Source organism: Falco naumanni, chromosome 12 (assembly GCF_017639655.2).
Source record: "Falco naumanni isolate bFalNau1 chromosome 12, bFalNau1.pat, whole genome shotgun sequence".
Lineage (NCBI taxonomy): Eukaryota > Metazoa > Chordata > Aves > Falconiformes > Falconidae > Falco > Falco naumanni.
This window is the reverse complement of record NC_054065.1, coordinates 732,765-755,841: the sequence shown is the minus strand read 5'-3', so window position 1 is coordinate 755,841 and position 23,077 is coordinate 732,765. Positions and strand designations below refer to the sequence as shown.

At 47.2% G+C, this 23,077-nt stretch overlaps 1 protein-coding gene across 4 annotated transcripts in view; it reads left to right on the top strand.

The window, feature by feature from the left end:
• Positions 1-22,802, top strand: part of RALGAPA2 (Ral GTPase activating protein catalytic subunit alpha 2) — a 136,183-nt gene extending 113,381 nt beyond the window's left edge. For 2 of the 4 annotated variants that reach the window (XM_040611818.1, XM_040611819.1), the window contains 2 exons: positions 6,286-6,407; positions 20,419-22,802. In XM_040611818.1, coding sequence (XP_040467752.1) covers positions 6,286-6,407; positions 20,419-20,573 — 277 coding nt within the window. In that variant the 3' untranslated portion in view covers positions 20,574-22,802. Of the gene's footprint in view, positions 1-6,285; positions 6,408-16,969 lie in introns of all 4 variants that reach the window. The other 2 variants (XM_040611821.1, XM_040611820.1) reach the window with 2 other exon arrangements.
• Positions 22,803-23,077: the final 275 nt, after the last annotated feature.

Genomic DNA, 23,077 nt, shown 5'->3' with positions numbered 1-23,077 from the left:
ACAACAGTAAAAGAGGGCTGCCTGCCTAGTGTAATTCTGTACTGAGGGGCGGCAGAGCAGAGGAAAATTATGCTGCGGAGAGGATGAGCTCTTGGTTTTGGCAGCAAAGGATCATCTGCCCGCTCTGGATAAGGAGGTGGAACAGCAGCCCTGGCACTAGCCGTCCCTGCTCCGCTGAGGGAGGGCATCGAGCCCTGCCTCCCGCGGCTGCACCGCAGACAGATGGCCTTCTCGGGGGCTGACCACGGCGAGGGAGCCAGTCTCACTCCCCTCTAGCACAAAACCGTTGGTTTGAGTTGGATGGTTATAGTCAGCCTCGTCTAATACATGTCTTACGTGTTATATTGACCAGTTTAAGACATGCATCACTCTGAAAAGTTTTAATCTCAGATGCTCCGGTCTAAAAAAAGCACATAAATCTGCAGTTGTTGACAGGTATGGTTTAATTGCACCTGTTCAGTGAAGGATATATGTTACTAAAATTCCCCCAAAAGTTTTCAGTTAAATTTGTGCAGCAGTGACAGCCACTAGACCATAAATGATGGCAGGCCAAATCAAGCATATTGAGTTTCACACTGAAATTGCCTATCGCAACATTTTAAAAGCACAGTAATTCTCTCCTGTTCAGAGCTTAAGGAGAACAATTAGGTGCATAGAGGTCATTTACCAATACATTTATGTTAACCTCAATTTTATGGTCCCTGCTTTATTCTGCTTTGGTAAGTCCCAAACATTTATGCTCGTTTGGTTTCAAAACCACTATCGTGGTTTCAGGAGCAAACCTTTTTTGTGGAACCATCTTTTGTTCTTATGATACTAATTAGGAGGATACCAAAATACATTGTAATGGTCAGAAATGATTTACCAGTAGTTCTTTGGTACTGAAGTCTTGAAAGGGCAGTGGGTAAAACAGAAGTTCACCATAGCCTGCTGTTTCCTCTGCCTTAGAGTCTGTCAGGCCTGCCCAAGGAATCGGCTGTTTGCAGAACGGGTTTTCCTTCTCTTGTCTGCACACTACCCGTGTGATCACCTGTATAAGCACCAGTGAGGCTGGAAAGCTCTAGCATAGATTTGGGAAACATGCCTTCTTGCCTTGAACTAAGTTCAAAGATTTTCAAGTCTCCCTAGTTGGGTGGAAGGAGGAATTGGCATGTGGACATGTAGACAGCCTTGATGTCCGATGGGCTGGAAAGAGCTGTCTGCCTCTATACTTTTAGCTACTCCACTGGCCAGATGCCCCCAAAGCCCTTCTCAGGGTGGGATTCACATCACAGATGGAAATTGCAATAGGTTCATGCCAATAGTCCGCATTAACTTCCTTGGCAGTCCCTCCGGAGCCAGAGGAGCAGTTGTTTCAGCGCGCGCTCTCCGTGGACCCAGGCGGTGGGGTTCCAGTCCCAGGCCTAGAGCCCCTTGGCATCGGCACGCTGCAAACGATGAGCTCTGGAGAGCAGCCAGTCAATTCTCTCTCCACCTGTTCACAAACCCACAAATACTTTTGTCTTTTGTTTGCATGAAGAGAGTGCTGTGTCAGCAAAATACAGTTGTTTCCGTATGTTGGTGAGAGTATATAAACGTTGCCAAAATGTTTTATTTCCAAAAAATAGAGTGGGGAAGGACTTGCTAGCCATTGCCATCAGCACTGATGGGTAGTTGATGGTTTTGCTTGAAGTCAGCACATAGTTAAGGTTAGTAAGCAAAAGTTCTAAATTTTCAGGATCTGTTTAAATAATCATCTTCTATTTTTTCCCTGTTTCTAAATAGTTATTTATGGTTTAACATTGCGTGTATGTGCAGAGAGGGAGATGTTGGGCAGACCCAGGGATGGCTCAGCTCACCTGTAGAACCCAGATGAGTAGGACTTCGAAGGCTTTTCAAGGTCTTTATATTTTAAATTGCGCGTCTGAAACTGGCTGTACGTTGTAGAGGTTAATTGTGGAGGTGATGCTCGTAGGTCAGCTGTGCACTGGCTGCTACCTGCATCTCTGGTGAATATTCAGAAAATTCTACATTACTTCTTCTTTCGGATTGTCCATCTGGAAGGAGGTCCTGCATGTGTTTCACCACAGAGCTTCACAGATCGTCCTACTGCTTACATTGTATGGCTGAACTGTTAAAATAATTGATAAACTGATATAAAAGCTCATGATACTCGGATACTGAGATTTGCTTGCTGTATTCAAATTTGAGCTAAATTCTTTTCTCCCACAGTTATATGTATTCGTGGTGGATAATTCACTCCTTGTCGTGGCTCTCGACATAGTTTAATGTATGAAATAAATAAAAATGTTCATGCCCATTGAAAACATTCTGCTCTGAAGTTTCACCTTGGTAAAAGCGAAATGTAAAATAATGCAGTTGTTGAAGAGGTGGGTCAAATTGCCATACATATTAAAAGAGGTTGCTTTTGATCAGCTCCTTTGAATGTCTAGTATAACTCCGTTTATCTGAAGATCTCAGGGGACGCCCAAAACCTTCAGATAAATGAGGGCTTAGTTAATCAGGGAAGCCAGCTGTCCAGCTTCTTCACCGGGGTAGGGTTCAAGATCATAACCCATCCTCCCTGCAGCCAGGCCGTCTTCAGAAAATGATTTGCATGCTTCACTTCAGCAATCTAGCCTTGAGGCTTCTGTAGAAAAGCCAGCCAGGCACTTCAAGCTTTCTCCTGGCCCTGCTTGACCCAGAGCATAACAATGAGCTGGGAGTGGGAGTTTGCTGATATATGTGTTGCATTTTTTAAAAAGTAGTAGTTTATGCGGCACTCTGCACATACTGGCTTGATGTAAATAATGCAACGCAGCTTAGCATTCATGGGCATCTTTGCATCAGATGTGCTATGCCGAAAGCTGACAGGGGAGAGATGACACAAATTTCATATTACAAAGATTCAGCTTAACATTCTAACACGTGTAAGTAAGTAAAATCGCATCACTGGTTCTTAAGGATGAAGGCACAGCACATTTACAAGGGCTGCAGTTTTGACAGATCAAGTATTGCACTAGTGATTATCTGGATGAAAGCGTTTTTACATGGTGATAAATATGAAGCTTCTTGAGGCTGCAATTGAAAATTACTGTTTCAGACTGCTCCTCTACAAATGGTCTTGAAATGCTGAGTCTTCTCCTCTGCCCCCTCATCTCTGTCATATTATTGTTCTTTGGGTATGTTAGGTTCTCTCAGATCCTCAAAATACCTTGCCTGGGACTCCAGGCTGTCTGATGGATGACTAACGTAGTGGTGCCTGCAGAAGGCTCTGACATAAATACAGTTAAGTAGCAAAATGATGGGTTTGTTTGCATGTAAGAAGTGCAACTTGAGCAGGTTACAGAACAAAGATTTTTGTGTGAGAGGTTAGGCGCTATTCGTGATGTCATGCTGGTTTCTTGACCTGTGTTTACAGGCTGGAGGTATTTTTGGAGGATTCTTTAAAGCTTGTTTATTAAGTTCCTAATGCCTCCATTAGAATTCCTAAACTTCAGTAAAACCTTAGTTGACTTTTTTTTTTTTTTCAAATGAATCCAAACTGTTTTCCCTAATATGTGTGTGTTTTAAAATAGAGATAGCAGAGAGTTTAGTTTAACTTTCCTGCAGTGACTTAATGCTTTTTAGATTAGGCTGTAAGTGAAAATCAGTATGAGCATCTCGCTCACTGCCCGTGTGGCAGCAGCCGCTGTGCTGTCTGGTGCTGGCGGTAGCTGTGCTGTGGGGAGCCTGGGCCAGGTAAGGAGTTCACTGAGCTGCGAAGGGTTCAGGTGAAGTGGAGCTGGTTTATGCAGTGGCCTTCCTCGCTGAGCCTGTGGTACCTGCACCTACTGCTTTCAGGTTTTTAATCTGGAAGAGCAGCACTGAATTGGGATCTTCCTCGTGTGCCTCTGGAGCTGCTGATCGCACTGCGCAGCGCTCTGGACCTTGGCTTAAGCTCAGCTCAGTATGTTATTTTTCAGATGCCTCTCCTGTAGCTGCCCAGCTGTTTGGCTGAGTGGGTTTTTTCCGGTCTTTTGTGTGGTTAGGGTATCTTCCATTTCATAAATAAGGGTTTTACAAGACGTAATGCTAACCTAGTCAAAACCTCCTCGCTCTCTTTTTCCGTGCAATATTTAGCAAAATCGGTACAAACTTCTGGTGTGTTAGCAGTTGTTCTGCGCATTGTATGCTTATGTGTTAGATGTGCAAGGTCTTTCATTAAACAGCAGGATATTATTAGGCATAGCATGAAAAGCCTTTATAGTCTCCCTGCCTTGTTTAAAGTGGGCCCACAAGCAGACCGCAGCCTAAAAGGCTGTGCAATGAATTGAGCGCTGATGGCTGGTCCGCAGGCTCAGGTGGTCGTCAGCCGCAAGTTTAGCCGAGCCCTTTCAGTAATTTGTCACGCCTGGGTCTGTTCCCGCTGCGCCAGCACGTGCCAGCTCCGTGGCGGAGGGGCTGTTCGCCAGACGGCCACGCAGCCCCCGCGTCCCGCTGTTAGCAGGGCCAGCACTCGCCCGGCCGTGTGCTCCGCACAGCCCTGGCAACAGCCGAGCGCACCGTGGAATAAGCATCTTCATAATGAGAAGTGAATGGCATCCGTCAGTCCCTTTAGAATAGGGCCCAGGCGTGTGCCTCCTCTCCTAGGAAGTTTGGCAGCCTATTCATTAACAAGAGTCATCAGGAGTTCAGCCCATAATAGGGAGGCAGCCCCAAACGCAGGCGGGCTAATGCTTGCACTATCAGGAATGTGTTCTCCTGGGCATAGGGAAAAGAGAGAAAAAAACTAAGCAAATAATGCTGTCAGCAGGTGCAAACTCTGAAATGCTATGTATTGATTTTCTTTCCTCGGGCTTCCATGGGAAGTTTATAAGAAGATTTATCACATATCAATCGTCCTCTGCTAGCATTAAAAGCAAAAAAAATTTTTTTTTTCTTTTTTACCACCGAGCTTATAGGAACCTGAGTACAATTAAGATGTGCTTTGCTTATTGCCCTGGAGGTAGAACGCTAGACCGTCATGTCCTATTTTTAAGCATGGCTTTGCTCTGATATATTTTTTTTTTAAATCCTGTTTCAGAGTGGTTTTGTTGATGTAATGAAAGTAAAAAATGGTACTTCGGTATTAATTAGTAATGCTTTTCAGTTTTAAATACCTTCACCTGCATTATGTTGTCACTGGTGTTATTCTCACTGCTTCTAATTTCTAAATCTAAATTGACCTTTGCTTCTGCATAACAGTCGCGCAGAGTTAGAATGCATTTCTCCGTAACAGAAACAAAATCTGAAAACTTTTGTTTTAAATGAGGAAACAGAGAATGAGATGTCATACTGGCTCCTGCGAGCATTAATTCATAAAGTGATACGTGAGGTTCTTCAGCCCATTGTAGATTTGTTTCAGACGTTATCCTGTTATTGGAAGTGTATGATTCACCTTCTGAGAAAACAGAAGCTGCACACAAAAGGAAAAGATTTGCTTTCTCCGCTGTGAAAAGCTGCCGCAAGCAGGGGTCCTATTAAGACAGCTGGAAAGTTGCTTCAGCTTGTTACGCTTGTAAGTTTTATTGGTGACTGGTTTTTGATTACACATTTGAATGCTGTGTGTTCCAGGTTGCCGAGTTTTAATTAAAAGGCAATAGTCTTGATTTTAGATTGCTTTGTTGTCTGCATTATGCAGACTATAATGCATGCAAGTAGTGGGGTGAATTTTTCCAATATGCATCATTTATTTAGGATACATAAGATTACACCTCCTAGCACCTGCCTTAAGTACAAACTTCACAGTTTCAGGCACTGTTTATGACAGCTAATTTCTTTTATGAACTATAGTGATCAAATACATGGTGTGGGGGGTGTGTGTTTGTGTGGGGATAGTTCTCCTCTGTCCTGTAGCTTGTTTCTTCAATCTAACTATTTTTCTAGTCTGACAGGGTCATTGTAACGGGAACATTGTGTACCAGGAACTTCCTGTAATGCCACAGCTTGTCTGTTAAAGTTGGGGTTTGCTTTAAAAAAGCCTGCAGTCTGCGGGGTTCGTTTCTGCCCTTGCTAACTTCAGCAATCTGTCGGATCTACTGAGTTGCAGCTTTTCATTCACAGAGCTAAAAGGTATTACCCTTAATTTTAAGCCATTGGGCGTATTCACTCCTCAGCGTTCACGTTCAGAACTGTTAAGCAGCATTGTGCAGTTTTGGTCCCCTCTTTTCCACGCCTGCATACGGCCTGGCTAGCGTTGTTGAGTATCTGAAGTGCTGGTGTTGGTGGACGTTGTGTAACATTATTCAATTCTGCACACACATTTCCTTAACCTGGTTGTTGCAGTTATGAGGAAAGAGCTCTGTATCTCGAAGCAATAATCCAGAACCATAAAGAAGCAATGACATTTGAGGATTTTGCCGCTCAGGTCTTTTCTCCCTCTCCCAGCTACTCCCTCGGTGGAACTGGTGAGTCTCTGGACATTATTTTTCTCTTTAGCACTAAGAAGCACTTGAGCAGCAGATGTACACCTGTTTTTTGTAGATAAATGCTTGCAAATTTAAGACAACCATTCTTCCCCTGAATCTACTAATGAATATCAAAAGGAATGATGACATTCATTTTAATTTGTTTTGCATCAGAGCTATTCACTCTGCTCCTTTCTTCAGCTATCCTGTTAACCCCCGAATCTAGCAAGGTTAATGAACTTTCTCTCAGTAATGTGCTCTGGTTCATTCAGGAGTGTGGGTTTCTTGCTGAGCTGGGAATATGTTGTTCAAAAGCTATGCCTGAATTGGTGCTTACTTATGGAAAAATAGTTCCTCACAGTAGAAGCCGTTGCTACTAATGCTAAATGGGGATTATGCTGCTCAGATACCAGGGTCAGGGATTAATGCAAAAGAAATGTAAGAATGGTGTTCTGTTAGAAAATCATGGCAGCGTGCAGTATGCTAACATTTCCCTTAAATATAGATGAGCAAATTTCAGGCTTCCTTCCAACACCCGGTCTGGAACCTGTTTGAGTATATGTGTGTGCGTACATGTGTACATTTGTGTACACACACATGAATGCTGATCATCATTCATCAGCCCTGCTGAAATACAAAGATGTGATGCTGAACTCTGTGAACGTATTCCTTATGTGCCCTATAAAGGTTTTAATTTAGCGTACAGTCGGTAAGTTGTGAACTGCTACTTTGCTGTTTTACTAAAAGTCTCCTGATGGAAACTTCGACTCTGAAATGCAGATTTCTAGTACCCTTAAGATTTATTTTTTTTCCAGTCTCCAAAAAGTATATGGTCACTATGGGTTAGACTCTTTAACAAAGATTCCTTAATCCTTTTTTTACCCCCGTCGGGTGAAACTAGCACTTTCTAATTATTCCCTGCTACTCTTTCGGATTGTTTAATAGATTATTTCAAACCTTTATAAATGTTGCAGGACATCTGCTGTATTTCTCTTTAGCCTGACTTGTTAGCAAATATCTTCCATCTAAACTGAAAAATTGAAGGAAGAAATTAAATTTGCTAAAATAAATCACTTACAAATAAAATCAGCCGTGCATCATTGTTTAACGTTACTGGCTCCAATCCTCGAGCTTTCAGAGCTTTGTTAGGAGATAAGAGGTGTATGCATGTCCTTGCATTGGTCGCCAGTAGCAGCAGGCAGAAGGCTTTGGAGATAAGCAAGCTGGCAGAAGTAAAGGGGAACCAGTGCTATTTACATAATCGCGCCTCTGCTTCCTGGAGAGGCGTCAAGAAACACAGGGATGGCCTCTATTGATCTTTGTTGAACTGGAATACTAAACAACATTAGAAAAGCTTATAACTTAAAGCTTTGATTAATGTTTTCTACATTAAAAAGTAGAACAGCTGTGAATTAAATTCTTTTATACACTCTGCCAAAAGCCTGAGACAAAAAAATTATCAGTTTCAATAGAAATGTAGATTTCATGCGCAGTGTTGTTAGCACTTTGAATCATTTATCTGTTGATGCATCAGCAAATAAAAATGTAGATATATTGATATCTTTTAAATGTTTTGCTCTACACGTAATTGTATTCTGTTTTCACGTCATTCTTACAGCACACAGTGATCTTATATAGCTATTCAGTTCGACAAGCAAGGACAGATTCATTTGATAACACTGCTAGTCATACTTTCTAAAGGTTGTGATGTATTTGGTATGCCAAAAATATTTAAAATGTTTCTAATGTCTGCCTAAGTTTTTCAGAATACTGTTAAATCATCAATACCTGAATGCGTTTTTACGATGTCACAATTTTATTGCTTTTTTAAAGAGTAAAACCTGCCACAGTCAGGTCCCAGTTTTTGGACTTTGAATGTCAGAATTTATTTCATGCTCACAAAGAAGCTGGAGGCCAGTCACAACTTCTGGCATCGAAAGTCTTTGCTTTAGAGAGTCTCCTCACATTACCCACTGATTTACCTGCACAGTCGGTCAGATACTGCCACAAGCTGTGTCGGTGGATGCCATTAGGATGTATTTTCCATCCAATGCCATCCTGGCAATCGGCAAGGAGGCTGAATGTAAACGCTGCAGCTCAGGTGCCGCTGCCAGCCGCTGCTGGGGCGAGCCCGCGGCCCGTGAGCAGGGAGCCTGGTGCGGAGCTGCGTGCGGATCGCCAGCATCTGCCTCAGCCTCGCCTGTTCCCAAGTTTATCGTGGTTCAGATTGGCGGGGTACTGCAAATGTGCTGGCAGCCTCCAGAAATAAATAACAAACCAGCTCGGGTGCAATTTGACTGAAGTTTGCAGCCACTATTCATCCCTCCTAATGAGTAGAAAGGGATGAAAAACTATTCTGAAGTCACCGGTTTCCCTGTCGGCATGGTCACAGCTGGGGGCAAGCAGGAGGGTTGCGGGCTGCGAACAGCGGCAGCTCTGTGTTTTCCAGCGTGCAGCCTGTCCCCCCGTGCCACAGGCAGCCAGACCTCCTCCAAGCTTAGCTTCCCCTGTCCTGTGCCTGCAAAATCGGCTGTCTGCCCCTTAAGAAATACGGATGGCATTTTTCTTCATGTGAAAGGGGAATTTCTGTTCTGTAACAGAAACAAAAATGAATCACAGAGCAGTAAATGCATGGAGCTGACACAGGTCTGTGTTTCCCCTTCTAAAGTAACAAGCCAGCTGATACTGCTAACCCTGCCTAGCTTGAACTTTTCAGGTAAATTTAAGGTTAATTCTCCTCTGGTCTTTGTTCTTAATACCACCTAATTGTAATCCTGCCATCGCTGCGTATACGTGTGCACGATAGAAAGGGTCAATGAGTAAGTATGCTTTTTATTAAAATTAAGATTGGTTTTAGTAATTAACGCAGTATATAAAGCAAATCAAGACCATTAAATTAATTGAATATGTAGCTGTTAATGACACACATTATTGGTGTATTATTAACTGTGATCTGTTTATTTAAACTAAATGTTTTTATGTTTGCTGATACTGCCTCTAGGGATGCTTCCCCTAGATTCAGAGGGGACGTGGGTTTCCTGTAAGTGTGCCCTGGCTTAGTCTCCCATATCACAAATAGTCTTGCAGGTGCTACATTTGATGCACGGAAATCGTCCGATTGACCTCTTTTGCTGTTTTCAGAAGTAGAACCTTCAACATACCCTGTATGTATCATAGATAGCCCTGAATACCTTAAACGTTGAAAATGCAGCCTGGTAGGCAGAATGGACATCCCTGAACTCATTTAGGGGATGTGCAGATTAGGAACAAAAGATGAGAATACGGTCCTTTGTTGTTAAACTGGTACATTACATGCTGTATTTTAATTAGGCTGGGTATGAGAGTCAGCCCAGGAAATCCTCCGTAATCCAACACTATTGAATTATTCTTATCCTTTCCCTCTGCAGATTTCTCTCGTTTTAGAGGATGGGGGTTTAAGCTGCTGTCTTTTTTCTGTTCTTGCTCCCTCAGCCAAAAAGAAAAACAGTTATTCAACAAAATACTTGTGTGTTCTTGGAAAATATCGTAAAAATTAAACAGGCACAAACAGATACAAAACGTTCCAACTTTAATTACCTCTGCTGAATAAAAAGCATTTGTTGGTTTGGGTTGGGTTGGGTTGGGTTTGGGTTTGGTTTGTTTTTTTTTTCTTTCCATTTAAGATCGGAAGCCAGAATCGTGTTAACCCTTAGAAAGTGGAAGTAGTCAGATATTCTAGAAAGGAAAAGAGGTAACTTTTCCACCAGAGAAAGATTTAGATTTCAGGGTTTTATACTTAGGAGGGTAGATTTCTACTTTCAAGAGAATCTACAAACCTGCTTTTCAGCAGCGCAGACTTGCAGTTAGTGCTTCAAAGGGTTAATTGAAATGGGCACACTTGACTGCTGAGAGGACTGATCTAATCACTGCCATATCCAAGTGCATCTGTTCACCATGAGGTCATTCTTGTGCATGCTAATGATTTGGAAAATAAAGCATAATGCTTGACGTTATCAGAAAGGATATAGTGTAAATCTTCGCTTTTTAGTTGCTACAGCTATTGTGGAATGAAATGGCAGGCAAAATACCTCAGATTATTGCTGTCCATTTAAATTTTTTTAAAGCATCATTTTCAGCGGAGTGTCAGGAAAACTGTGCTGGAAAACTCTGACATGTGGTATCTGTTGATAAATGGATTCTTTAATGAATATTATAGCATTGCCCAGGAGCAACACTTGAGTTGAGGAACTACAGAGGTTTTCAGCATTCCCTGGTTTTAAAGCCTTGGAAGCTGTGCCTGCTTATTTACATAAAACTGAGATTTTGCAGCCTTTTTGTTGAAAAGGTGACACATGCTTTTCTTTTGTCTCCGGACTTTTACATGCATAAATTTCTTGTAGAAAATAACTTGAACAAACAACAAACAAGATTTAGTTTATTGAAAAACACTTTTTTCTAGGTGCTGAGCTTTATCTTTCCCTGTTTAAAGCAAAAGGGAGTATTTCAAATGGCCGTGCAATTTTAAAATCTGTTTTTGACAGAAACAACACAAAACCTGGAGTAACTGTTGTCTTAAACAGACTTACATTCTTTTTAATGCTAACTGAGTGATGATTCCTTTGGGGTTCCTTTGGTTTGGTTTTTCTGGGTTTTTTTTACTTCTTTGTCGATGCCTTCTCCTTGAAAATCTGTAGTGTGTTTTGTCAGTTATGTGTACTAGGTAGAATAAAGTTTCTCCAGCTTCTCTATAAATATTTTTGCATATTTTTAGGGAAGCTGGATGGAGCTGAGTATTTCAAAAATACACCTCTGAAAGTGAGTAGCTGTGCCATGACATTACAGCATACACGGCACATGCCAAGTGTTGGGTTTGATCAATATGATAGTGTTGCCTGAAACTGAAAAAATTAGTTTCTAGTAACTGGGACTTAGAAAATTCCAGACTAGCCTGGCAGCTAGGAGCCCACTGCTCAGCTGTTTCCACTGCGAGAAGAGGCAGTGCTGAAACCATCTGGCAATTGTTACTGCCTGGACCGGGATGCTGCTGTGGAGCTACACGCGGCGCTTTGACGCGGCTTGAACCTCTGTTCTGAATCCTTACTTTTCCAGTACAGGTGTTGCCCTTAAATGTGGAAGGAAGCACGAGAAGGCAAGTCATTAGCACAGAGCTCATCACAAGGTGTTCTAGGTGAGAAGGAAAAAGTGCAGTCGTAGGTGCCAGACGTTGCAATGGTAGAGGTTGTCCCGGCAGTAAACAAAGAGGAAAAGCTTAAGGAGGTGGAGCAGAGGGGTGGGAAGAGGACTCAAGGTGTTGCTGTGGGGTTTTTTCCTCCCTCCCCTGTGAAGAGTTCAGAGGAGGCGCAGGGACCTGCCCAGCTTCTCCCCTCTGTTTAATTCGCACAGTTCTTACAGCTGATCTTCAGCAAACTAGAGCATCTTGACTGCTGGGTTAGCGGCCTGCCCCAGCTGCCTGCTTGGACTGCCTTCAGAGGGCTCCTGAAGCTGCACCAGCGGGTTCAGGAGGTGCTCCTTACCCCTCTGGTCTTGGTTATCAGTGGTCCACATGTGGCCTTCCTGCCCATCTTCCACAGCGCTGCCACCTGCCTGGGCGTTCTCACCACCACGGGAAGGTGCAGTGCCCAGCAGCTGGACGCTGCGCCGGGGCGGCTTTCAGCACCGTGCTGTTGCACGTGTGTGGCTCCTAATTTCTACTCGTCAGCAGAAATGGCATTTCATAACCACCTCCGTCACTGCCAGCCTCAAAACCCTTGGCTCAGAAATAGGGAGGTCTCCCATCACTGTGTTCCTTCCGTGGTAGCTACCAGCTCACCCAGGACCTTGCCGAGGTGCTCTCTGCATCTCAGCATCACGGAGGCAGAGCCTGGTGGCGGATGATCCTTTCCTGCTTGGTGAAATTGTCTCTTGGCCCATGGTAGCTGCTTGACAGCAGAGAATGAAAAGGTGCCAAATGAAATTTCCAGTCGAATCAAGCATAATTACCTGATTTAATGAAGGAGGAAAGAGGATGTTCTGCAGAAACCCAGAATTTACCCTTTCTCCCCAGAGATGCCTTTCAGCGTGTGTAAATGGAATAAACCCATTTCATATTTTCCATTACCTCCTTCTTTCCTCCACACTTAGGGAAACCTGCTTGAGCGTATTCAAACAACACGGCACAGCAATTCTGATCCACTTTCTGGGTCTTTTAATGGCAGAACTGAGAAATCACAATGATTTCTATGACGACGTGTGGATGCTATAAAGAAAATAATAATTTTGCTGAATGATGAAGCAGTGACTGAGTGGAAGCGCATCCCTCCTCCCGCAGTCAGAAAGACAACGCTAGAAATCAGAAACACCATTTTTGCTCTTTCAGACTCAGGCAGCGAGTGAAAATCTTTTCCAGGCTGTGGTGTGTTCCTTGATTTGTTAATCTACTCAAGCATTTAGCAGTCTGAAGAGTTTAAACACCTTGCTGGTAGTTCTTTATGAAGGAATAGGAAGGAACCTCCTACATCGTCAGTGTACCATGGGACCACCCCCGTGCCTCGGTCAGACCCTTTAGGTTTTTAAAAAAGTCGAAGGTTATACATGCTGACAGTATGATACTTCGCATTTTTTTCATGAAAGAGAAATACTTGCTTGAATTGGTGAAAATCTTAGCATCCCTGTAAGGGTTAGAAATGGTCTGTTATTAAATAGGGCAAAGTTATAGTAAATACCATGAATCGTTAGGTGGTATCAGCTCTGTACCCACTGCAGCTCCTCTGACTTGAACAGTCTGGTGTAAATTTACACCAGGCCTGGTTCAGAAGAGGACAAATCCCTGCAGAACGGTGAGCATGTTGCATCATTACTTTGCAGCAGTTTTTCCCTTTGCCCACTGCCTATGCGGGTGTACAGCCCGGACCTGTCCCAGAGGCTGTGTTAGGTGCCGGGTTGCTTCTCCGTCAAGCCTGGTGTAACCTTGGGATCTGCAGCGGAGTGGGGGTGAGAGAAACATCAGGGCTTCCAGCCTGGGCCCTTTCTTTTTTCCATTTAATTGATTGTCTCAGAGGGAGCTCTCCCAGCTCCGATCTCTGGGAGAGGGGATGGCGAGGGAGGGCTTCCTCCCTAGCAATCAGTGCTGGGATGGGAAAAAATACTAGCTTGACGGGCCTCTCTCTTCTGCGGGGTGACAGCTCCAGCTGCTCAAGCTGTCAGGTTGTGAGAAAGCTCCGGGCCATGCGGCCCCTTTGCATTTTTCCTCTGCATTGAGGCATGTCAGCCCTGCAGCCGCCGTGACAGAGAGCGCCTGTGCGGTGCCGTCCTGCTGCTGCAGGCTGCCGGTGCCCGGGCCAAGCCTCGGGGCGGTGGTTTGCGCTGCAGGCGTGCTGCATGCCTGCCTGCAAAGGAGAAGTAACCACTAACACTTGCTGTGGTCCGTCTGGCTGGCTGGCCAACGCAGAATTAATTAGCGGCTGCTCCAAGTCACAACTGATTAGAACTTTGATGTGTACATTCAGGCTTTATTTCCAAATCTCTAAAACCACCAAAGCTGGGTACGTGATGGTGTCAAGCACTCGTTACCTGTGCTGGGAGTGCTTTTTTGGGGGTTGTTCCTGCCCTTGATCAACCTGTAGTTTCAGATTCTTACTGCGCCAATTACAGCTCTTTGAGGCGCTGCTTTTTTTTTGTTTTTCATAGCCAAACAAGAGTGGAGCGAACCTCCTCCTCTACCTACGTTTCAGCTGCTGTGGTGCTCACTTAGGGTCCGGCCTGCTCAGGGGGAGCAGGTACGGAAACTGCCGGTGGCTTGTGCTGGCCCTGCAGGCGCAGCCTGGGCTGTCCCCCGACACCTTCCGAGGAGCCGTGCTGCTGGGTGGGCTCGGGGCAGTCAGCTCAGGCACCCTTCTTTCCTCAGCGTCTTCGTGGGTTCAGCGGGGAGAAGGGGCTGTGTAAACTCAGCTGGGAGAAAGACTCTCCAGATATAGTTGGTAAGTGCCGTGCTGTGCCGTTGCCCAGCTGCCAGCCTTCGGCAGCTGCCAGCCGCCTGTTCTTCCAGGTTGCTGCTGAGGTTGAACCATGTAGCCTTTGGGGTTTGCTTAAAGGCATAAGCCAAATGAAAGATACCAAATGCAGGTTTAAACGGCTGTCAGTCAACAAAATACGAAATAGTGTAACGGCTCATACCAACCGCGGCAAAGAGCTGCGTGGTGTAAGTGCAGTTCCGATTATTTGACCTCCTGCATACTTGGTGCAGTTGGTGGTTGTATTTGCGTTTCAGACCGTTGAGTATGTGTGGTCTTGCATGAAGACAGCCACTGCTTTATTTAGTGATAATTTCTTCAAAACACACACACCTGAACATGCAAGTTCAGGATGCTGCTTATGTTGTATTTTGAGCCTGTCCTTGTGAGTGGAAAGCAGACCATGTCAAAATGCTAAGCGGATTTACTGCTATGGTTCTCTCTGGAATTTTATTACCTTCACATTTACTGGGAAAGAAAACAAAGATTTCCACAGACCTGTTACGGCTGATAGGTTAATTGAGGGGGGTGGGGGGGAGGTGTGTCATGGCACGTGTGAAAACTTCGTAGGTCTTCTCAAGTATAAAGCTTCAGAAACCATAACCATTACGTGTGATGTTGTAATCCATTTTTACACACTTGGGTTCCACATTAAGACCCGCTTTTCTTCTCTTTTTCTCATATGATAGAAAAGTTTGCCAAGGAAGGGCAATAGCCTTGCGCTTGGTTTGTCAAATGAGTTCCTCCCAGGGCAGCAAGGGCGATGAGGGAAAAGGAAAATGCTGTTGCAGTGCTGGGGATGCTGCTTCTTCCCTGCGTGCTATGAGGGTGGGTGACCACAGCCACGCTCAAGGAGGGGTTTGTTTGGTTTCGCCTGCCCCTCGCTGAAAATGGTCGGGCCTGGGGCGGTGCCCGGCTTCTGAGACAGCGCAGAGGAATTCTGGAGAGACCACATCAGAACCAGAGGAACCTAATTTCTGGATTCTGCAGTAGCCCCTGAAATGCGCGTGTGAACGTGGTTAAAGGCGCAAAGGGTTTTCCAGCTTGCACGTGGGGGTGGGGGTGGGGGAGGGGCCGGCACAGGGGGAATGGCAGTAGCTTACCACCTGCTTTTACCAAATAATTTCCATGGGAAATTTCACAGCAGTGAGTTGCTGTCTTTTTCATGAAATTATCAGCAGCGTTACAACACACAAATTATACCCTTTTTGCTGTTGTACTTCGTAAAAGCAAACTCAGCAGCTTTGCAGCGCATCAGTAAGGAGCCCGTATCTTGTAAAGCCGTGAGCGGTACCCGCTGTACTCATGAAGTGCTGTTGCTGAGCACAGAGTCAACTTGAAAAGCTGATTTTCAACCACAGAGATACTGGGGCCTTCTGGTGGGTTGGGTCGGTGGGGAAGGAAAAAACCCTCTAATTAGTTACTGCAGCTCTGAGGGAGCTGACAGACAAGATGCTTTTAGATTTGGTTTTCCGCACGCGGTGTCCCTGAGGGGGGCTCAGCCAGTTTTGGTGAGGAGTTGGACCCCCAGTAGTTTGGCTGCATGATGACAGCGTTGCATTGCTGCTGTCCTGGCAGAGTTCCTGCCCGTTTTCTCCATAGGATGTCCAAGATGTTTTGCCATCATCAGTACCAATGTTCCTGTGCTTGTACGCATCTGAAGGGTGGGGAAAGGGTTATTTTGCTTTCAGGAGCATTCATCTGCTGCACGGGGAGAAGAGAGATTGCTAAAAGATCTTTTTTCCTAGAGCACATGCCCTGGTGCTGTGTGAGAAACCAGGTTTTTTTCTGTTCTGTAGATTGAAGCTAAAATAAGCCATTCGTCTCTACCTTTCCGAAAGGTAACTCTTCATTTAAAGTGTATTTGTATCTGTATTACTAACCGAATTTTTAATCCCTTCCTGCAAGGAAGATATTTTAAACACTTGAGCCTTCATCACCGTAAAGCATTGTACCTGTAGGAGACCATGGAGGCACCTGCTCTGTCACTTGTGTGCCCCTCATTCGCATGCAGGCGTATGGTTGCCTGGGATGAGGTTTTGCACACACAAGTGACACCGTTCATGGGAGGTTTGTGTGGCCCGGTGCTGCGTGTGGTGGTCACCTTCTGGTGGTCCTGCCTACAGTGCAACAGTGGGTTTGGTCTCTGTGAAGCCTCAGATTTTACCCAGTTTGAAACTGCGTGACCATGAACAGCGTCGGTGCAGCTGAACTAAGAGGCTGCTGAAGTCCCCCCGTACCATATCGGCGAGTCTGGTGAAAGCTGGAGGGAGAGGATTATTCGTTCCAATTTTTGCCGACGTTTCCTCCCTCTATTTTTTCAATCAAGAGACCAACAGGGGCAAGGAAAAAGCCTGTGGGTACTGGATTCTCTTCAGGTCCCTGAGCATATTGAGGTGCACTTTGTATTGCGAGTTGCCCCTACAGCTGGCGCCCACCGTGTGCCAAGTTTGCCGTGTCGCCTGCGGCCGCTCCGCTGTGCTAGGTGCCTGCGAGCAGCTGGCCTGGCCTTCGTGCGAGCGTGACGGGTGTGCAGTTCCTGTACTTATATGATTTTGTGTTCTTTCCCTTTAGATTAGAATATGTAATGGTCTCATTATGGTAATTGCTGCAGGTAAGAGCAATGCTTCCCGCAGGCCTCGCTGCTGCTGGCGTTGCACTTCATCACTAACAGCTCTCCTCCTCCTCCTCTTCCTCCTCCTCTTCCTCCTGTGCTCAACGCGTGGCTGCTGTGGCTCTGGGGCTCTCTGGGTCTGTCTCTGCCTGTCCCTGTTGCCACCACCCCATCTCCTCCCGTCCCTGCATACCGAGCCCCATGGGGTGCCCACCGCCTGCCCACCCAGGCGGCTGCTGCCGGGCCAAGCCAACACCAGCACCTGCCGCGATGGGAAGCATTTTCGTCGTGGCCGGGCCCGCCTGCGTGTGTGTTTGTGGCCAGGGCACCACGGGACGGGGTCAGGGATGGGGCAGCCACTGGGAATATGCTGGGCACACCCCCTGGCCCACCAGTGGCGAGTGCCCATGGCAGCTGCGTGGCATCACCTCCATGGCGGCGCTCGCCCAGAAGCCAGCGTGACTTACAGGAGAGAGCTGCTGGGCAGCTTTTGACGGAGTTTCCCCCCCTTTTTGCAAATTTCACATGTTTGGCCAAGCTGTAAATTTTAAGCACCGTGCTGGTCCACCTGTGAGTCAGAAACTGGTAATTTTTATTTACTATGCCATCACGGAGCTGCTGCTTGGTTTTTACAACTTATAATTTCACATTGCCCGTGCACCACCTGAAACGAACAGAGCAAGAGAGAAAAAAAAACCCTCCCCCACATCACTGCAAAAAGAACAAGAACTAAGCCTCTCGCAAGCATCTTGACACCAGTGGACGTATGACACTGGCTGTGCCAGCGCGTCGGTGGCTGCGTGCAGCCCTGCTTCTCTCCCTAGCGCAGCTGAGCGAGCGGAGCCTCGGCTCTGAACAAAGTTGCAGGCTCCCCTTGCAAGACAGCCAAGTAATTAGAGTTCGTGCCAGACAGCTTGCGAGTGGAATTATAATATTTGTATGAAAGCCTTTATCTTTCGTGGTTATTACTTGCTCACTCTGCAGCTGCTGTCTCCCTATCAATCAGGGCGGTTTCGGGGGAGCTTCAAGGTTGATTGCATAGCTAAGGACTCGCCAGAAGAAAGTTTGGACTGAAGGAATGTGCCGGCTCCTGAGGCGGGCGGATGCTGCGCTGCGGTGTGCCTCCCTGCAGCCCCACCTGCCGCAGCCGCCCCGCTTTTCATATGCGCAGGCGATGCATTGTTCAGTGCTTGCATGAATATTGCTTGAGCTTGTCCATTTGGTGAAAACTGTATTATTTTGACCATCTGCCATTCTGCTTAACTGCAGGAATGTAAAGTACAACATCTCCCTCACAGCCCTTCCCTCCCCCACGCTTTTCTCCCCACGAACAGCACTGCAGGTTTTGTTTTTAATCCCAAACTGACAGCTCCACGTTTTTCACGGAAAATGTCTTTACATGCTAAGTCATATTTTTCACCTTTTTTTAATGCAATATTTCCCCTTCAGTCAATTGTCTTGAAGTATAAATCTGGTAAGTAAAGATTGTCTTTGAAATGCAAACACCTGTTTGCAAACTGTTGGAGGAGCAAGAGGTGCTTTGGGCTTGGCTGCAGCGGGACCTGGGCATTGCTCTGTTCCTGCTTCGAGTCACTAAAGTGTCTGGGGTCAGCTGAAGCACCGGGACAAAGCTTTAACCCCTGCCGCGAGGAAACGGAAGGCGATGCTGCCTGTGCCCAGCAAACCCCACAGATTCCGAGCATTGCTCCCCAGAAGTGACAGGATCGGTGCAAGCTGTTAACGCGCAGAGCAGGGCTGCTGCCGTTCCCGCTGATGGGGTGAGACGGGCTGTCGTGTTTGGCAGGAGTCTGGAATACCCGGATTAACTTCAGCTGCATGGTGAAAAAGCAGCCGAGTCTATTTGGGTCTTTGTCCTTAGGAGGTAAATTGAGTGCCAGGGGCTTCGCTGCCCACAGAGACCTTGCCCACGGCTGTCCCCTCCGCCTGGCTGAGCCACAGGCGAGTCCTGGCACGTTTCGCGAGGACAAGGCTCGCCCTGCTCGTGAGCGAGGTTGTCCCGCCGTGCCACCGCCTGTGAGTGGCTCAGCTGTGGCACTGCCTGCGCCTCGGTGCATTGCCTGCACGTTCGAGAGTCACCTGGGCTGATAGAGGGAGTATTAAAGACAGCAGCCCAATAGCCATCAATTACACAAACCAACAGCAGATAAAGGCGTGGTGTGAAAGTTCGGCTCATTGCACAGGGGAGGGTCTGTGCTGCAGAAGGCACCCATCGGCCTGGGGCTGGGAGGGGTCGGGCTGCCACAGTGGCCTCGACCCTCGGTGTGGGCTGGGGGCCGTCTGCCGGCCTCCGCGCAGGCTCACACCACCTGGCTGCGAGGCTGCTCCTCCGCCCCACCGCCAAGCAAAACCTTTGTGTTAAGGCGTAGAGAATTGTGACGTGGTTTAAAAATACCGTACCCCAGGGGAGCTGATGAAATGACGCGCACACGGGGAAGGGCCCTGGGACAGATCAGAACTGCAGCAGCAAGAGCAGGGCTGGGTTGCAGCATGCGTGTCCCTATTCCTCCGAGCACCATTATGGGCGCGCCGCGGAGAGGCAGGAGCTGCGCACACGCGCCCACCTCACTTCATTCATTTACTTGTTAGTTTAATCACTGCTCCTCATCTGTTCTCATTCAGACAACCCATTTAGTCCTGGCCTCTAGTCGTAATCGCCCCTGGGGAATAACCGAGATGTAACTTAATGTTGTCGAACAGCAAAGCGTAAACACTTGTAGACTCTGCTGCAGCCACCCCGGTCCCCCAGCCCACAAATGAAGGTCTTGGATGGTGGCCGTGAGTGCACCAACAATGGTGGGTACCTAGCGTCCTCTTTAAGGAGTGGAACTAGTTGGGAAAAAATTAGGATTCTTTTTTGATTGGAGTCTAAGATACCTTCCAGGTGGAGTTTCATGAAAGCATTTCTAGCTCTCTGTAGCCGATTAAATAGAGAAGAGCCATGTAGTGACACACAGAGCAGAAATAGTTTTACATAAAACACACACTTGAAACAAACATTTTCCGAGTCCTGTTAGGTGGGCTTTATTGGCCCGTCAAGCGAGCAGGATTGGTGCAGCCATTCCCCAGCACGGTGCTGGGCTGCGGGGGGCTGCTGGGGGGCTCTCGCCTGCCCACCGGGCGCTGCCGGCCGCTCGCAGCCCCGCCGCACCTTGCTTCTCCTGGAAGCCGGCAAAGAGCAATGCCTTTTTTTTTGTGCGGGGAGGGCCAGGGTGGCAGTTCCTCAGCTGCCTGGGCCACTATAAAACGTCAAGTTCACCTGAGTGACACCCAAGATTAATTTGGAAGAGGAGGTGGAGAGGGGCTGCGTTTTCTGCAGTTGTTCTGATGCAAAGACACGCAGGCTGTTTCTGTCCTTGCGTTATTTTCCCCTGCCCGTTATGTTTTCCAGGCTGCCTCACCACAAGTGCAAGCGCTGACCTTCCCGTGGCCATAGGACTGGAGCTGGCAGAGCAGACCTCGCCCGCGCTGCCACGGGCCTCGAGGAGCAGAGTCTCTGGGAAGCTTCGCCGCTCCGCCAGCGCTCTCAGCAAGTCTTCCAGCTGAGGTCTGCGGGAGCAGAACTCCGGCCGAGGGAACCCAAGAGACCTTAAAACAGATAAAGTATTTACTGTCACTGTAGAACTTGCTGGTTTGGATGAGCACATGTTGAAGAGGATGGGTGAGAGGTTTGCTCTGTAAAATCGCAGTTCTCGCATCCGGATGGACGCGGCCAACGATCGGCCATCACCTGTCTTATCATCATGCGCTTCATGTGATCATTGCAGTCACAAAGCAAGTGAAGGCGACGGCGGGCTCTTGCTGCTGGTGTGGCATCGGGCGGATGGCAGCACGCACTTCTCCCCAGGCACCTGTGCACAAGTACTGGTGACGCTGCAAGAGGACATGAACCAGTGCTGAAACCAGTTATTTAATGTAGCTTTAGAGTGTTGCTTTAGTCATTCCGGTCAACACTTAATTGTGTATTAGGGGATTTTGTCTAGAGATTTTCCTATGACCAGCCACATAACAAGTGTTCCCGTCCTCTGGGGTGCGGGTGAGCGAGGGAGGCACTGGCCAGTCTGCGTTCAGCCTCTGCTCCCCTTCTGTTTCCTGGCCATCTGGCGCCGGTTTTGTGCATGTCGCTAAGAACTAGCAATCACTTGCAAAAAAGAGAGGTCGTTTATCTGAAATTCAGGAAGAGGCCACCACTGGCACGATGTGGCACCACCTGCATTAAAATCTTATTTAATCGTGGTGTCTTGTTCAGGGTCACATGTCACTACCTATTGCATAAAATCCTGAAGCCAAAGCTGCTCCAGCTGCCGCTTGGTCGTGCCCGGTCCAGCACGGCAGAGCAGAGGGCCAGGCTCGTCAGCGCCTGGTGGGTGCCCACCCTGCTGCCGCGGTGCGATTGCCAGAACAGCAGCGTCCAGCGCAGGTGTGAGGGACCGGTCAGAAGCTTCTGCCCCGACTGGGTTCAACCATTTACCTTCGTGCCTTTGCATTTATCTTAGGCAGAAGCTGTCATTGTTGGCACCGGCTTTGGCTTCAGGATTGCCGTGTCATTTGCAATAGCGCACACGATAGCTGTGTACGGCGAACCGCTCGCTAAGAAAAGTAAAAATAACCAAATTCCTTTTTGCAGAATAAATGCCGCACATTTGCCACAACTGCTCCTCACCATGGTTTGAATAATTAGGCAGCACACCTCTCAGGTAGCCACCTCACTGTGACACAGCGTCAGGGCAACAGTCTGCAACCTGAAGCATCTCTACTTAGAATAGAATAAATCCGAAGGCTTCTGAGGATGTGCCGTGTCCTCCTGGCACTTCGTATAGCAAGCAAATCTTGTTATTTTCAATAGGAAATGTATTTCAGTCTATGTGTGTCCTAAGTTTCTAGGGGTGGTAACTCTTCAGAGCTTAACCCCCCCCCCTGTATTATAAAAACAAAAGAAATGGGAGACATGCCGGAAGCCCTGGGTGTGAGCGAGGCAGGCTGGGCTGAGGGCAGAGCTCCAGCAAGGCGCCAGCACGGCCGGGCACAGCAGAGCAGCAGCCGGTGAGTGCTGCGGGACACGCCAGTGCTGGGGCTGGGCTGGGCTGGGCTGGGCACCCCCTTCAGCGGGGGCTGCCGTGCCCGCCTGGCGCGCCTGCACGGGGAGAGGAGCTGGCTGCACTATGACTATTGCGTTAACTTTATTTTGTTGGTGTTTTGAAGATCAGTGTCTGTCCCTTCTCAAGCGGTGTGTCAGACCCCTCCCACCCTCCTAACTCACCTTGGCTCTGGGCCGCCTGGTCACTTTTTATTCGTTTTTGCAGTTTGGCACTTCCATGCACACCTCAATGTCGTTTGGTTTAAGTGAAGGGGATTTGGTTTCTGGTAAAGCAAAACGCACCATTGGGCCACCATTTTTTTTTGCACTTCTACTTTGGTGTCAACGTGAACGTCTGTTTGCGAGTCGGCATCCAGCTCCGTGACTGCCCTGTAAATACGGGACACTAAATATTGCCAGTAACACTGAGGCGGCTCCGCTGGGCTCTGTGTCGGGGGCTCTTCGGCGCAAGGGGCCGGCAGCTCCCCGGAGGCACCCAGAGCAGGGCTGGAGGCGCCGAGCCCGAGCCTGGCTGGCGTGCGGGGATGTGGGCAAGGCAGCCGTCCTGCTGGGAAGGGGCCTCGTTTGCTAAGGGCTTTCACTGCCGTTTTGATTTTCTGCTTCACGTGTTGGTTTTGCTTTCTACTGATCATGTGTTGGTAAAGGAAATAAGAAAATAAAATGTGTATTTTAATTTATTTTATTTTCAGGACTGGATAGGCGAGGCTGTCTTGTTCTCAGTGATCCAATAAATGGTCTGACATAATTTCAAAGGCATCCCCCTGAATAAAAGGAGACTTTTCTTGTTAGAGCAATATGCATCTCTAATTCAGGGAAGAATTAAAACACCGATGGAAATACTATTTTCCTGATGTCAAAAACCTAAAAATATTAATTTGTAAAAATTCAGCTGTGGTTTCGTACTATGAACTGGCTAACAAAGCTGTTCTGTTACCCCTCACAAACCTAATAA